The sequence below is a fragment of the Myotis myotis genome, unplaced genomic scaffold (assembly GCF_014108235.1).
Source record: "Myotis myotis isolate mMyoMyo1 unplaced genomic scaffold, mMyoMyo1.p scaffold_m19_p_2, whole genome shotgun sequence".
NCBI classification, from domain to species: Eukaryota; Metazoa; Chordata; class Mammalia; order Chiroptera; family Vespertilionidae; genus Myotis; species Myotis myotis.
Window position 1 is genome coordinate 71,776,976 of NW_023416324.1, and position 16,831 is coordinate 71,793,806.

Below are 16,831 nucleotides of genomic sequence, written 5' to 3' on the forward strand. Positions count from 1 at the left end.
CTGCTTTGTTCATTGTTATACCTCCTCTTCTAGAACAGTACTTGGCACATAGTAGGCACTCAGTAAGCATTTGTTGAATGAATGAATGGATAGCATTCTACAGCTTTCCCACCTCTTAATAACTGCACTCTTTTGAGAGAGCCTTATATGGCTTACCAAATTCCTAAGTTGCCACAACAAACCATTGTTTACCCTCTCAATTTCCTCTGCTGGTACACCTCGAAGACGGGCATAAAGGTAAAGGTGTTCTCGCCCTGTGAGCAGGTCATCAATTGCATCAAACTGAGGACAGTAGCCCATACTTTGATGGACTTCAGAAATATTGGTTAAAATACTGCAACAAGAAAAAGCAATTAGCAAGTTTCCTTCAGAGAGGGGGTGAACAGAGAGCTGGGGCTGGAGGAGCTCTGCCAACAGAGTAAGGAAGCTGCCTTTTCTCTTCTCCGACGTTTCTCTTCTCTCAGAACCATGTACACCACTGAGGAATCAAAGCAGGGGCCCTTGGTTAGAAACTCATGAACTTCAGGAGTTCTGAGCTTTGAATCCAGTCAGATCCTCCAGTTTCCCTGCCTAGGATAAATTCAATACCTGTTACCCAAATTAGCTTTGGTTTTGGATTGGATCACTTCATATATTAGTTTAAAAACAAAAGGAAGATCAGGTTTCAGAAATTAAACAGTGATTTTTGATCACTTTCAGACATTTGGGAAGTAGCTAGAGAAGATACATGCTTCCCCATGAAAGTAAATTTCTCCATCTGTATTTATTGGCAGAGATACAGTCAATGAAAGAGGACCAAATGGATCACCGCCACCCCTCCTGCCCCAAGCAAGAGGCTGGCAGGGAGAAGAGATGAAGTGAATTGAGTTACTGATATATTCTCCCTCACTAGAAAATACATTGCCTTGATGGAAAATAAACTGTCCTTAGTCTGAACATTTAGGTAATTTCCAACATTTTCCCCCTTTCTCTTATAGCTTAGGGTCCATGAATAAAGGATGGATGCAATAGCATGGGGCAGAGAGAAGTCATTCACTATGACAGTCTCCCGCTGTGACAAAAATAACTACATGTATGGCTGGGCCAATTAAAACCCCCCAGGGATGCAAGGAGTGTATTTGAAGCTTCTAAACCAGAGAACCCAATCCTGTGTTTTAAACCTATAGTTTCTTTCTAGCTTCCATCTTGGTTTTAACTTCTGAGCATTAGACTATATCTCATTTGGACTATAACTTGAAGTCTCATGGCAAATCCCATTATATCCTCCTGTCATCCGCACACTGTTTCCCACCAACACTCCTTTTGTTACCATTGTGAAGTCATCTGCTTGACTGTAAGTTACGCTGGATCTGCAGATGAGAAAGGCCTAGCCATGCTCTCACTCCACCCCTGCCGGTCGCTTTACTCTGGACCCAACAGGGATGACGGGGGAAGGCCTGGGAGCCAGAGAAGCCCAGGACTCCCCTGCCCAGTGGCCATTTGGCCATCTGAGGATGGCTCTTAGGTGATGAGGCCTCAGTCAGGCAAATACTAGGCAGACCTGAGCAGGGCCTAACTCTAAGTCTAAACCAGGGCCTAGAGTTCCGCTGGGCACATCAAATGTGTCTGAGCTCTGCTGTTCAGGAGCAGCTGGAAAGAGGCAAACAGGTGTGAGCTCCTGGTCTCCATCCTGTGTCCGCAGTCTGTTTACTCACACCTTATTACAAAGAGCAGAAGGCTCCCTCCAGAACCCAAGGACCCATGCCAGTTTTTCCTTTATAAAGTTTCCTTGGCCTGGCAAAACCAAGCATCAGCACAGAAATAGCCAATGCAGAATAAGGCCCCGGAAGGCCCTTGAACCCAACTCCATGTAGAAGCTCTGAGAAAGGGACCTATGAATGATATACCCTGGGACATGATGAGTGGGACACTTACCTCTTGCCTGCCACAGTAGCATCGCCTGAGGTTACTGTGGTGTCCCCAGTGAGCATCTTGAAAGTGGTTGTTTTGCCAGCTCCATTCACTCCCAGGAGGCCAAAGCACTGAGGGAGAATACACACAACTGGCCTGACCCTGGAGCCCAAAAGGGTCTGGAGTATCAGGCCCTAGATTAAAGTGCATGGGGAGGTGTGTGTGTGGGGTGGGGGTGGGGGTGTTGGGGGGGCATTTTAGATCTGTGCTTCCATTAGGAGGCCACTAGCTCCATGTGGTGCAGAATAGTAGAATATGTTCCCTCAAATATGCCACTTTGGCATTAGGATGACTTTGAGCTGAAGGCAATTGAAGAGAAGCAGAGATAAGAAAAGATTTCTGCCCTCCCCCTATTTGCCTAAAAGTAGGACACAAATTTACAAGGTGTTTTCCCTCTACTCTCTACCAGTAAAGACAAGTTAATCACTGAAGACAACTTTAGACCCTTACCAGGCTGGAGAAGGCACCAGAGGGATCTACATAACAAATTTTACTAACTAGCATTACTTGCCATTAGTTTCCCATATATTTGCCTCCCTACTATCTGCTACCCTGGAAACTCAAAGTCCCTGTCTTTTGTCTTGCCACTTCTCTAAAACTGTATTGTTCCTTTGCTAAGGTGCTAGATAGGCCAAAGTTCTAACCAACCATTTGAATCATTTGTTTCCTCATGTACATGTGATGCACATGCTAACAAACCTCTCTTTGTCTTTCTGTTGTTAGTCTGTCCTTTGTCAGAGCAATTTATGGAGCCTGAGAACTTCCGAAGGTTGTAGGAAAGAGGATTTTTCCTCCCCTACAGTGGCTACTGAGCACTAAAACTGCTTCTAGTCTGAATTGGTATGTGCTGTAAGTATAAAACACCTAGATTCTGAAGACCTAGAACAAAACAAAAGAACATAAAATACTTCATATGAATGATATGTTGAAGTGATAATATTTCAGATATATTGGATAAAATAAGTAATTAAGATAAATTTCACCTGTTTTCACCTTTTTCACATGGCTGCTAGAAAATTTAAAATGACCTATGGTGACTTGTGTTTTATGTTCACCCGGGAGCTCGGCTTTGGTGGGGAGGGGAGGTGTGCACAGGAGCTGATTCCCGAAGCCCTTTCTGGGGTGACCGGCAGAGTACCCACCTCTCCAGGACGGACTCCCACACACAGCCTGTCCACCGCGGGGCTGGAGGTGCCTGAATAAATCTGCAGGATCAGAGAAACTGGACTGAGGACTGAGAGAAGGTTAGAGCAAGGAAGACAAGACAGAGCAAAGACTGGCTTAGGTGAAATCTACCAACACAAAGAGGTTACAGATTAGCAAGGGCATTCAGAGAGGAGCTGTGAGCTCTAGGCATCTTGAAATTGAGCCTGTGCAGAAATTGACCAGAGACAGCTTAGTGAGGCTCTGCATCAGTATCCAATATTAGTACTATGGACAATTCATTGGAATTCTATGTTCTTGGAAGACTAGTCAAATACAAAGATGACAAGACCACAAAAAATTAGAAAAATGAATCACTAGCCCAAGCCAGTTTTTCTCAGTGGATAGAGCACTGGCCTGGGGACTGAAGGGTCCCAGGCCAAATTCCGGTCAAGGGCATATGCCCAGATTGCGGGCTCCATCTCCAGCCCTGGTCAAGGCATGTGCAGAAGGCAATCAATGGATGTGTCTCTTTCACATTGACATTTCTCTCTTTCTCTGTGTGTGTCTCTCCCCCTCTCTTCCACTCTTCCTAAAAATCAATGAAAAAATATCCTTGGGTGAGGATTAACAAAACAAAACAAACAAAGAAAAACAAATTGCTTGCATAGTCATATCGCTTATTCTACAGAAGGCAAATGACAATGTGGTGCCATCTTGGGGTCCAACTGGCACCTCCAAACTAACACACCTACACCTATTTCCTTACCTTGGTTAGTTCATTTAGACTTAAGATATCAGTTTTATTCCCCCCACTAATAATTCTTTGTCTTTCTTCAGCCACATCATCATCTTCATCCACAATGGGCTCCTTTGTGGGCTCAGCAATCCTAAAGGAAGGACAGGGGACAGGATCGGGCTGGTGCACAGCGTCCTCAGCACCCTTCAGTCCCCAGGCCAGTGCTCTATCCACTGAGAAAAACTGGCTTGGGCTAGTGATTCATTTTTCTAATTTTTTGTGGTCTTGTCACCTTTGTATTTAACTAGTCTTCCAAGAACATAGAATTCCAATGAATTTTCCATCATACTAATATTGGATACTGATGCAGGGCCTCCGCCAGGGCCTCACTAAGCTGTCTCTGGTCAATTTCTGCACAGGCTCAATTTCAAGATGCCTAGAGCTCACAGCTCCTCTCTGAATGCCCTTGTTAATCTGTAACTTCTTTGTGTTGGTAGTTTTCACCTTCCTCCTGCCTCTTCCCTGACTTCTGCCCCCAGCCAGGCTCTCTATCCCCTAAGACTTAAATTCGCAAAAGGACTCCCAACAGAAGAGGCATTAGGCAGAGAGGGCAAGTGCTCAGGCCCAGAGTCAGCCCTGGGTCCTCGGGGCTGCCTTCTGGAAACCTGAGCGCCCACGTCAGGATGAGGCAGGGTCTGGGGCCAGAGCCTGGGGAAGGACGGCTGGGCTGGGGCACGGTTGGCAGCCACCTCTCCTGGCCGGGGGCACTGTCACTCCTCTCCACATTGATGCTGGCTGCACTCAGCTCATATCACCCCATAGTACTCCCTTCCTCCCTGGCCCTGCCCCTACTCTCACATCTTTAACTAGCAAAGGGGCCTCCTTTGTCTATTGCCTGCATACAGCGGCACTTTGGATACCCCTTAACCATTATCCTTTGCCATGCTATCATCCAATTTAAAATGAGTATCTATCTGCTCACTAAATGAGGGAACAAATATTAGTGATTGAAACCAATAACATTATATTTTAAATATTTTAAAGTTTAGAGTCGTCGCAAATTCTTTTGTGCCGATTTTAATGTTTTTCTTCTTCTTGTGTTATTCAGAGCAAGCCAGGCTTTGAGAATGTAAATACCATCCTGGTGTGGGGCTCATGAGGAAAAAGACGGCCATGTGGATGTAGAGCCAAGTCCCCGGGCGTTGGCACCCTCAGGGCAGCGGCATGGACCTACCATCGGGTGAGGAAGAAGTGGTGCTGGATGAGGAGTGTCAGGAGGAAGTACACCACCCCTTCTGCCGCCATGGCAACCAGGTTCTTCCCAATGAGGTCCCATTGGAATGGATTTGGAGAGTTCTTCTCACCTGGGAACAGAGGCCACCGGAAAGCGACAGGAATTAAGCCCACTCTGCCGCCCCAGCGCCCCCTAAAGACCTGGTTTCAACACTCGGCTCAGCTAGACCAGCCCTTATGCAAGGAATCAAGCAAGAGCTGAACACAAGTCTCATCCTGACTCCTCAAGTCAGAGTAGGGAAAAGTGGAGCCCACCCTCCCCCCTCCTGTGGCTCCTAAGCCAGGAAACAGGCTTCCTGGCTCTGATCCCTTCTAGGCAGCAGGACAACCCAGCCAAACCAGGTGTCTGACCCCTGCAAACTCCCCCACCTCCCGCCCAAGGCTGGGTAGGAACTCCTGCTTCAGCCCTCCCGCCTCAAAGGATCCAGGACCATGCTCGCCTGGCCTACTGCCACCCACCAAACCGGGCATAGACGTCTGTCACCGCCTGGCTCAGCGCCAGGTCAATAAGGCCCCGGCCCAGGCAGAAGTGGGGGAAGATAATGAGCAGCTTCCTCAGCAGGGCATTGAACCTGAGCAGCGTCTGAAACACAGCAAAGCAGGGCAGTCAGGAACAGGGCCAAGCCCACGTGCCCTCCTGAGCAGGGTGGGCCTGGGGAGGGACTGCAGACGGAGGGGCCAGGCAGCCAGACTGTCTGAGGAGGGGTTTGTGGAGCAGACAGGAAAATACAGAAACACTCACAGGAGGTGTCTCTTGGGGAGCCTCACAGGCAGCCCTTGGGGAGCTACCTGTGGACTCACTTTGAAATTACACACAGCCCTCCATGGCATTTGCTACCAGGAGAGGCAGTGGCTGGGAATGTGGCCCAGGCGCTCGCCTTTGGTACAGCTGTGAGCCATCTCGTGTCCCAGGGACTGAGGCGCTCTCACCTGCTCTATCGTAGCTCAGCTTAGACCCAAGGGGAGAGGGTCCTGGGAGCATCTCCCTGCTCTGCCTCTCCGCTCCCACAGGACAGCGATGGGCTGTGTGCAGATGCCACCAGCACTAGAGAAGGCAGAGACTCTCTGGTGTCTGTGTTGAGTTGGGGGACTTGTTTCCAGGTGATCGGATTGTGCCTGCTGCCTCAGCCTCCAAGTGTGAGCAGAGTCTCCCCCAAGCAGGCAGAGGGGACACGGAGGAGGTGAGGCTGAAGAGGCCATTGCTGCCCACTTGCCTGGCCTGTACCTACCGCGCAGCCTCCTTCCTCTCCAGCCTCCCCCAGCCCCCCCCCCCCCAGCCCCCCACAGCTCCTGAAAGGCACTCTGCTCTTCGGCCTGTGGGCCTTTGCACTTGCAGCTTCTGTTAACCATCGCTAGGAGCAGGAAAGAACGCCCTCTTCACAAAGCTGGCTCCAATAACCCCTCCTCTCATCAGCCTTTCCAGATTCCCATAGTAAAATACCCACTCCTCGCTCCTACTTTCCACATTGCCAGGGTTAATTACTTTTTACCTGACTACTTTCTCCCTAGTCAGTGGTCCCCAGAGGACAGGGATTGGGTCCTAACCATTTGGTATCCTTCCTGAATACCTTGCACAACAATTAACTTATAGTATTTATTAAATGGGTTAATAAAATTCTACTTATCCCAGGCCAGGCTCAAATTGAGTTTCCTCCACCACGAGTCTCCTGGCCCTTGCAACCCAGTTCTTTTGGGCCCACTCTGACCTGTAGCGTTTTATCTGTCTCGCCCCTTCGATGCTCTGTCATATGGAGTGGTGTGTCCTGAGGGTTGTTTTGGTTCCTTAGTTGGTGTGCAGGTCACTGACTGACTGGAAGGGGGGTTCCTGGGGGCAGTGCGAGGGGTTGCACTTACTCATATCAGCACAGCCATTGTATGGTGTTCACTTTGTTGACACCTTTTGACTGAGCAGGGACAGCAGCGACTGGGACCTGGGGAGTCTCTCTGGGATGCTGGATATTTCTGCAGCATCTGTCTGGTAATTTATGTGACAGCAACAAACTTTTATGCAGGGGACCTCGGAGGGTGCACTCAGAAAAGGTTGGCTAAATGAGTGCAGCCGGCAGGAGGGAGGGAGAATGTTCTGAATGGCTTTAAGCTTACCATTTAATTATTCTGAAGTAACACTCTCTCTTAAGACTTAGTGGGCGGTGAGCCTGTGACAAAACAGCTCTGAAGAGCAGCCTTTTCAGTCTGCCAGGGTGCTCTGGCAGGAAGAGGGGACTGGGGGGAGGAGGTCTAGAGGTGGGTCTGTGTTCCCATCCCCCTCCCTTTTGGGGGTCTGACTGTAACATGGTATATTTTTTTTTTATCAGTCATGGGATAGAAGTGGGGTGAGGGTGGGGGGTTGTTCCTTGCTTAGTGGCCACAGAAAGCCCGACAGGGTTTGGGAAAGAGTGACTGTCAGGAAGCCAGGAGCTGGGTGGTTCGTGGAGATTTGCCTTGGGTCCTCCCAAGGGCCTAGAAGCAGGGTAGGGCCAGGGGCCAGGGGCCGGGAGCTGCAGGACAGCAGAATAGATGCACTAGTGCCCAACCTCTGAACTGCAAAGACCTAATGAGGGAAGGAAATGAGTGGCTAAACAGGCCACTGGGGACACAGACACATGGGTGAGACCACCAGTCCTTGGAGATGTTCCCAGGACAGCCATGGCCAGGGCTCAGACACAGCAGGCTGGGAGCAGGAGTGTGGAGAAAAGACAGCCCTGCAGCTGCTACCATTGTGTTTAGGATCCAGTCTGGCCAGCTCTTTCTGGGTGAAGAGAAGTCTGGGGGGTTGTGGGTAGGATAACTGGACTTTTCAGGCCATAAACGACTCATTCAGCGCCATAAATTCCTAACCCTTATCCTCAGGATTAATTTTCATGTAAAATAGTATATATTCCTGTTAAAATTTGCATAAGGAAGGGGAGAAAGACTATATATGTATTTGCTTAAATGTCTCCAGAACACACATGAAAGAAACTCCAATGAAAGGTTGCCTCTGGAGAAGGGAACCAGGTGATTGCAAAACAGGAGTAGGAAGGAGACATTTCATTGTGTGCCTTTTCACACCTTTTAAATGTTGAAATCACATGAATGCTATGTGTGTGTAAATCTTAACACCAAAGTCCTCAAGAAAACCTTCTTAAAGGAGTAAGAAGGATCATGAAAGGTCATTTATAGCTTGAGAATGAGCTCAGAAAACCATGACACCAGAGCACACACATGAATAAGGAGCTTAAAGAAGAAAAGGAAGGAAGGAAGGAAGGAAGGAATGAAGGAAGGAAGGAAGGAAGGAAGAAAGGAAGGAAGGAAGGAAGGAAGAAAGGAAGGAAGGAAAAGAAGCAACATTCATTTATGCACTGACTTGTCCAGACACAGTGCCTGCCATGGCTCTGCTTGACCATCACATTCTCTCCTCTAGTATCCCAGTCATCAAACAAGGAAGCCAAGAAAGTCGTGCTCACCTGGTTATTCTCAAATAATTCCAAGATGAAGGTGATGGCACTGCTGTTGATGCTGATGAACAGATTAGCACAAGACAAGGCCACATAGGCTGTGCTGGGCACATCGAACAGGAAGGATGCTGGGTACATCATGGGGATGACTGCCCATCTGTGTGAAACAACACAACTCAGCAGGACGGAGTGCCCGTTTCCACTCCATCTGCTGTACCCCAGGCATATGCATTCCCCTCATGCAGGAGGTGATATGTTTGAACTGGTGAGAGTCCCAGGAAGACCAAAGAGATACTCCACCCCTTGGTCTTTGTTCCTTATCTTTGACTTGAGGTAACAATGCCTTCCCTGGCCATCTCATGGGGGATTTTGTGAGGAACAAAGGAGGTGGTAACTGTGGATGTACATAAATTATAAAGCCTCATACAATGCATGGAGCACTGTCTTCTCACAATGCTTCTCACTTGAGTCTGGATCAGCAAAGCTGAGCTGAGACCCCAACAGGCTCATTTTCACAGTTCACTGGAGCTGATGTGCCAGTCATGCTAGTTCCTGAATTCTTTTTCAATAGAGATAAATGGAAACCATTGCTATTATAATAGCGAGACTCTATTGGCCCAGATAGAAAGGGCCAGGTATCATTATCTCCACTTTATAGATAAGAAAACTGAGGCCTTGATGAGGTGTATTACTTGTCCACAGTACACATGTAGTAAGTGGTAGGCCTAAACATAAAGCTGCACACTTTGCTCTAATTCCACTGAATTTAATCTCTGTGACATCCTCTGGCCCTGACTCAGGAACAGCTTTTCAGCCGGAGTCTTCTACTGTGTGTACATAACCCTTGGCCAGTACCGATGGAGACACTGGGATGTTCAGATTGGCTTTCGATGAATCAGAATCACAGCTGGGTGAAAAACAGGGGAGTGACTGAACCCAGATTTTGGTTAGGCCACCGTTTGAATGGGAGAAGATTCAGGCCATGTGGGGTGAGTAGACCCAGCCTCAGGAACACCTCCACGTACGGAGTCAGACACAGAGGCCAGGCAGGGTTATGGTCAGGCCAAAGAGTCTGCTGGGGGCCAAAAGCTAACCTTGCCACCAGAAACCCCGTGTTCTGCTTGGAGATCATGCCTCCCCTCCCCCCAGCTTTCCTTTGGAGAGCATTAGCTAATGGCCTGAACAACTCACCCATACAGCATGAGCAGTGCAACAAGGGCAGGAAGATTGTTCGGAGAAGTGTAGGCTTTCTTCTGAAACCCGACAAAGATGCCCACCATCAGTGCTGCACTCACAGCATAATTCATCTTGGAGAGAGAAGAGGAGAGCAAGGCGCTTTATCCCTCTGGACCTCTGTTTCCTGACTGCCAAACGAGGGCCGAGGGCCGGGCAGCTTGTCTAGCACATATGGTCTGGGATTCTGATTCTATTGGTCTAAACAGCTCTTGGTTAGCATATATTAAACTGTTTCTAGTCCTCCTACCCCACCCACCTCCCTGTGCAGGGGACCTTTAGTCTGCATCTTTTACAAAATTCTACCTGATTTCTCATTCTCTTTCTAATTGGTATGAAGTCCTATCAATTCTACTTTCTAAGTATGTCTCCAGAATTCATAAAAAAAACTTAAGATATAGTCCTTGACCTCATGAAACTCAAATAAATGATACCTTTTTATCACTTTCTCCCTTCTCTTCCCTTCCTGCACAATTCAGTCCTAAAGCCAGTAGAATAGACAGGGAAAGTTGGGCAGCCACGGCAGGGTCAGGGGTGGAGTCTGACCAGGATGAGAACCTGAGAAGGGTGAGAAGGGTGTCTCACAGGGTGTGTGAGCCCCAGTGGGGTGAGGAGGGTGTTGACCTGGTGTGGGGTATTAGAGCCAGAGCAGAATGAGGAGAACCTCTACGTGGAGTCAGCTGGAGCAGAAAGAGGAGTGTGTCCATACAGGAGAGGGGATGGTGGCAGAGATGGGGACTTATTACATGCAGGTGTATTGCTCAGGTAGGTTAATGAGTTGGAGGTGACAGAAGCTGGTGTCTCACTCTTGAAGAAGAGAGTTATAAATATGGAAAGTGGAAAGCCATAGTGAGCCGATGGTGTTGGCTTGAATAGGGGTTTTAGTGAGCCCTCGGTGTTTGGTGTATACGTAGGTAAATAGAGATGAAAATGGTTTTTATCTATGTGTATGCTTACATATCTCCCCTAGTTCTCTCCACTGAGATGGAGAGATGAAAAAAAAATCCTGGGGCCATTGAGACCCCAATAGCACAGAACCTACCTAGTGGCAAGATCTTGATTTTGAGAGCTGTTTTCCATGGAAAGGAACCAGGGTTCCCTGGGGACACAGTTGATGCCAAGTAGGGCTGGGGCGAAGTGGAGGACAGACCTGGAACACCTTGCAGTGCCAGAGAGCATGGAGTTGCTCAAAGACAGGGGGACAAAGTCAAAGGCGGCAGCTCCATCGGGCTCCCACTGGTCAAACTGGGGATAATTTGAGCAGTAAGGTAATAATAATGGTATTCAATTATAACCCATGGACTGACACGGGAAGATGACTCCATATAGTTATAAGTAAATAAATCAGCGGTTCTCAACCTGTGGGTCGCGACCCCTATGGCGGTCGAATGACCCTTTCACCGGGGTCGCCTAAGACCATCCTGCATGCCAGATATTTACATTATGATTCATAACAGTAGCAACATTACAGTTATGAAGTAGCAATGAAAATAATTTTATGGTGGTGTTACAACATGAGGAACTGTATTTAAAGGTCCAGAAGGTTGAGAACCACTGAAATAAATGAATGAATGGGAAGTTTGATAGCAAACAGGATATTTACACAACTTTAAAGTACCTCTTCCCAAAATTCTTGCTAATTATAAAAAGGAAAAGATTAACTTTACAGTGAGGAGGTCGTCAGACACCATCTTCATCAAGGGACCACTGTCGGTAGTAGGGCAAATTGAGAGCAGCAGCCACTTGATAGGACTCAGTGAGAAGACAGAGCATCCCTTGTGATGCTGCTGCTGTGACCTGAATCTGACCATGAGGAAACATCGGGCCAATCTCGATTCTAGTCCATATTCTCTCTCTCCTTGGGTTCAGACATCTCTGTACAGGTACATGCACGGTCAGCTCCAAGTATAAATTCTGTTCCTCGTATTTTATTTTTTATAAATATGTTTTTATTGATTTTAGAGAGAGAGAATAAAGGAGAAGGAGAGAAATAGAAACATTGGTCACCTGCCTCCTGCACATCCCCTACTAGAGGTCAAGCCCACAATCCGGGCTTGTTCTCTGACAGGGAATTGCACTGGTGACCTCTTGGTTCCTGGGTCAGTGCTCAGCCATTGAGCCACACCAGCCAGGCTGTTCTTTGTCTTTAAAAAAAAAAAGCAGAGTGAAAAAACTGGCAAGTTATTAACTTTTCGGTGCAGGTGTACCTAGCTCTTTTCATGTTCAAAGTTCGAGGCCAATGTGGGGCCCGTGAGTGATGTTTTTGTCCACAGTGGGGCTTGTAGAATCTGACCTCCTCTCCATGTATTCATGAGTGTTTTTTCATGCAGACAGAAAACAGAGGGAAGAATGTAGGTGCTATTAATAACTTCTGGTTTTGTATTGTTAAGTGACAGCCTGCTTAATAAGTCGAGTAAAATAAATATGTCTCTAGGAATCCTGACTACAGGCCACAGTGGAGAAGGCTGTTTGTGTCGGTTGCCATCATGATGTACCTTATCATCACATGAAGTGGGGATCACGTTAGTCTTAGAATGTTGAGATAAAACAAAGGATCTCATTACCCAAGACACCCAGAATACCTGGAGTTGGTGTCACATTCATCTCTACTATATTATAACTAGTATTTGCTGCCAATTAATGTTGACCCTGTGGTCTGTCATGAAGCCCCCCAGGCTGACCCCTCCCTGCCTTCTCCAATACTGGGGTGAGAAGGGTGCTAGTCTGCTGTTGATTTGCTAAAAAAACTTTTCTTCATTTTCCCTAACTTGGTGCCTAAACTGATATAGTGAAGGTCTGGCTGCTTTGGGAAATCAAAATAAGGCCAATGGATAGGATGCTAAGCAAATAAAGGATGCCTAGTTAAATTTGAATTTCAGGAAAACCACAAATACATTTGTTAGTGTAACTATGTCCCATGCAATATTTGGGGGTGAAACATACTTACCCTAAAAATTAATTGTTTATCTGAAATTCAAATTTAACTGGGTGTCCTATATTTATCTGGTGACTCTGCCATAGGAGGAATTCCATCTTTACCCCTTTGGGGTGGGGCAGGATTTGAGAAGAGGATGTGGGGTGAAGGTCTGCTTGGTATTACCTCTTCAGCCAGACATTCTCAGGAAGGCCAGCCTCACTGAGGGCAGTAATTACTGGATGGGTCAGAAGGCCCCTTGAGGCAGGGCACGCAGAGCCCCCACTCAGCAGTTGTTAAGCTGAGCCCTACATTCGTCCCTAGCTTGCCGTTCCTAGTTCTGTGCCTTTCTAAGAAGATGTCAACAGACAGCAGACACACAAGGCCCTTGGCACAGCAGTCCTGGCAGTGGGAGAGCCCTACCCTACTGCGCCCCTCAGTCAGAGCAGACACAAGTGCCCGCCCCTCAGGCCAATGGAGGTGAGAGAGGCACCGTGACCTGACACTTACGATGTCCCAGAGGAAGTTGGTCAGCCAGTAAGTGGTGGGGCTCACTCCACTGACAAACTGGAGGTGCTTGGCTTTGTTCACTCTCTCCTGGATCAAGTAAAGGACAAAGCTGGCTGGGATGAAGGACATGGCGAAAATAACGCAGATAGCAACCACAGCATCCACAGCGGTGGTCAGCCTGCAGCAGGACAAGAGACACCGGGAGAGAGAGGTGAAGGAGGAGGAGCAGCTGCCAGAGAAAAAACAAAGTCAGGCTCTGGGGAGGCTCAGCCAGTCCTAGAGAACAGCCTCCAAAACCCCCTTCCCAGCCTGACGATTGTCATTTCATTCAATTATCGTAAACAAAGTCAAGGTTAAGTGGATATTTGAGAGTTTTCTGTTCTATGTTGATGTTGAATATTGTTCCATTTTTATATGAAAGTCTAGATAAACTTTCAAAGTATTTACTGATGGTTATAGAAATGGATTTTTATATTGTCTTATATCACAATGCTCTTATCAGTTCTATAGCTTCTCTTGAATTTTCTAGTAGACAGTCATATGGTCTGTGAAATTTATTCCTTTTGTTAAAGGAGGCAAATTATGCTGTGAGAACATGAAACACATCATAGCATGGAGAAATGCTCATAACGTAAGTTCAAGGAAGCAGGGAACAGGCCGATTATACAGGGCTGGCTCTAGTCATCCTTTCCTGGGCCAGGTGGAAGGCATCTGGGCAAGGGGGCAATTGTGGGCTGAAATCCGACCTGAACTTCACATGCAAGCCATGACCCTTTGCATGGAACAGTGCCCACTGAGAGAAAGGAGCACATTAACTAATTCCCACAAAGCACCATCTGTGCCAGTCAGCGTCCTTATAAAACTGGAAATAGCATGATCCACACACATAGTAAAACTAGAGCAAATGACTGAAAGGGAAACGTGCAAAGACATTTAGAGGAAATACGCTAACCTGTGTAGGGTTACAGATAATAAGTTCTTAAGACTCTACTCTTTAAACTTTACTTAATGAACATATACTATTTTATAATCACAAAGACTCCTATTTCATATTTCATATTCAAGAGACTTGGCAAGGCGCAGTGAGAATAAACACAAGGCAGGCGATTCTTCCTCAGTCCAGGGCCTGGAGGGTGTCCAGAGGAAGGTCCCAAGGTTCCAGGGCCAACTTTTAGCCAGTGACCCTGGGCACGTGGAGGGCCCAGTGATGAGGGCTCTCAGAGTGTCCTGGGGTAGGAAAATGAGGACCCTACCGCTTACCACAAGCATGCACTCACACAGGCTACAAGCACGCTGCAGATTGCACAAGATTGATGTTTTCATTGCCTGAAGCTGTGCGGGAAGAGCCTAAGCTCGAGGAAGGCAAGGGTCTGTCGACATCTCCACAGCCGGGTTGTCTGAGGGAAATTACCAAAATCTGAGCTAATTCCTGTTGGGGAGACGAAAGATTTACTGAACTTTCCCCGTTCCCGGCAGTCATTTCCCATTCTGCAGGGGAGGATATTTGTGTAAGCTCCAGCAGTAACTTCTTACCAAGAGCCCAAAGGGAACAGAACCAAATCTATGCTTACTTTCCTAGTAAGGACGAGGAGAAAGAATGGCCAGGCAGTCTGGCACACAAGCGCTGGAAGTCTTATGTTCACGTTTGCCCATTGACCAGCCTTGCCCTCCAGCCCACAGCACCGGATAGTGAAAATCCTCTCGGGTCTCCCAAGAGAGGAGAGGGTGACAAGAAAGTTGTGCAGCTGGGCCTGTGCGGCTGGGCTTACACTGTGATCTCAGAGAGCTGCTCCTTGGTCAGGTTCAGGGGCTGGCTTAGGACGGTGATGCCGTACTCCTCGGGGTCCCTGTCCGGGTGCAGGCCGGCTCGTAGGATGGCGTTGTGGGCCACGTTGAGAAAGCTGACCAGGGCGTGCCAGCCCTTGTTGTTGAACCACACCTGGAGGGCGGAGACGGGCTTCCTTAGGCTGTGCTGGCATGACCCCAGTGGCCCTGCGCTAACAACAGCTGTTTAAAGAAAAAAAATGAGCCGCAGGGAAAGGAATGTGAGGAGGAGGAAGGATTTGGCAGCTGGAAGACATTCCATGCTAGTTTTCAAGTGGAGACTCGGTGGAATTTAATTATTTGGGAAAATAAAAATAAAGTCACCAGCTCATGTGGATTTTTAGCTCTGGGGCAGGTGACCCAGGGCCAATACCTTAATGTTGTCTTCAGTTTCTAGATGTCTAAGGAAAACAGACATTTCTTTAGCGGCCTCTCTGGTGACCGGACCCTAGAAAACCATAATGAACAAGAAAGAGGTTTTTTATTTTCACTCTTAGTACTCATGAGATTTTCTGTTTCATAATGACTGGCGCGTTGAAAGTCCTACCCAAACCTGCAGCCCGTTTACGTACCCCGCTCACGTTCATCATCTGGCCAAGGTCACTTAAAAATCCAACAAGTGCCTCCCCAGTGATGGGGAGAGCTGGCAGCTTTCCTCCGATGGAAATTCCTCCGTACCTGACAAGGGAACAAGAAGTCCTCAGATCAGTGCCATGACCCACGTCTGTGGTGCTTCATGCTTGCCAGTAGCACTCAGTTTCTGTAGGGAAATGTGTGCTTTGGGAGGCGTTGTCTGCACTAGTGAGCAACATGGCTCCACTTTACAACTTTGAATGCTTCCTCTTTGCCCCCAGATGAGTGCCGATCCCTCAGAGCTTGGTCTCTCTGACCTCTCCAACCCTTCCTCATGCCTTGCCTTGAGTGGCATATCCTGGCCACGTCCAATCCGACTACTCGCAGAGCTGCCAATGGTCCTGGTTGCCTCTGCAGGGCTGTGGGCTTCCCAGGGCTGCCTTTCTTGTTCTTGAGCATGAGGCCAACTGCATCTCCTCTGTCATATGTCATCTTCTCTCTGAAGTCTTCCCTGACTCGCCATCATCCCAACAACAATTCCTTTCCTGCATCACATCTGTCTGTACTTTACAGGCACTTTCCCAGCACTGGACTCTCCTTAATCTAATCAGGACCAGGCCTGCTGGGCCCAGCTCTCCATGCCTCTCAATGCTGCCCCTCCCTCAGGCAGCCCCTCACCATCTTTTGCCTTGACTCAAGCTCTAGCTCCTTAATGAGATCCTAGCCTTAGGTCTCTCCCTGTCCTAACCCATCTTCCACACTGCTCTGAACACATCTGGGAGTGCCATCCTCTGGGTAAAACCTTTCAATGGTAGGATAAAAGCCAAACTCCTCTACAAAACAAAATTAATTTGCTGAACTTTATTTCTCAGAGACTCAAATTGCGCTCTCCCCATGCCCCCAACTTTCTACTTCAGCTGAGGATTTATCCTTCCCTCTAGGGAGCAATTCTAAAAGCAGGATAACACTTTTATGGTCTAAAACAGGGGTGGAAAATCTTTTTCTACCAAGGGCCATTTGGCTATTTATAACATCATTCCCAGGTCATACAACATTATTAACTTAAAAATTAGCCTGTTATATTTGGTCAAACATTTAATTAACTCACCTCTAATGCCTTGGCAGGGCCAGACCAAATGAGTTCGAAGGCCTTATATGGCCCGAGGGCTGGATGTTCCCCACCGCTGGTCTAGAACCAAGTCAACATCAGCTCTG

General features: G+C 47.8%; 1 protein-coding gene across 4 annotated transcripts in view; it reads right to left on the bottom strand.

The window, feature by feature from the left end:
• ABCA4 (ATP binding cassette subfamily A member 4) overlaps positions 1-16,831 on the bottom strand; it is a 130,580-nt gene that overhangs the window by 37,381 nt on the left and 76,368 nt on the right. For 3 of the 4 annotated variants that reach the window (XM_036351686.1, XM_036351688.1, XM_036351687.1), the window contains 12 exons: positions 15,616-15,721; positions 15,417-15,491; positions 14,989-15,158; positions 13,220-13,397; positions 9,754-9,869; positions 8,572-8,719; positions 5,585-5,708; positions 5,067-5,196; positions 3,863-3,983; positions 3,093-3,155; positions 1,915-2,021; positions 193-334 (listed from right to left, as the gene is read on the bottom strand). In XM_036351686.1, the coding sequence (XP_036207579.1) occupies positions 193-334; positions 1,915-2,021; positions 3,093-3,155; positions 3,863-3,983; positions 5,067-5,196; positions 5,585-5,708; positions 8,572-8,719; positions 9,754-9,869; positions 13,220-13,397; positions 14,989-15,158; positions 15,417-15,491; positions 15,616-15,721 (1,480 nt within the window). The remainder of the gene's footprint in view (positions 1-192; positions 335-1,914; positions 2,022-3,092; positions 3,156-3,862; positions 3,984-5,066; positions 5,197-5,584; positions 5,709-8,571; positions 8,720-9,753; positions 9,870-13,219; positions 13,398-14,988; positions 15,159-15,416; positions 15,492-15,615; positions 15,722-16,831) is intronic. The other variant, XM_036351689.1, reaches the window with a different exon arrangement.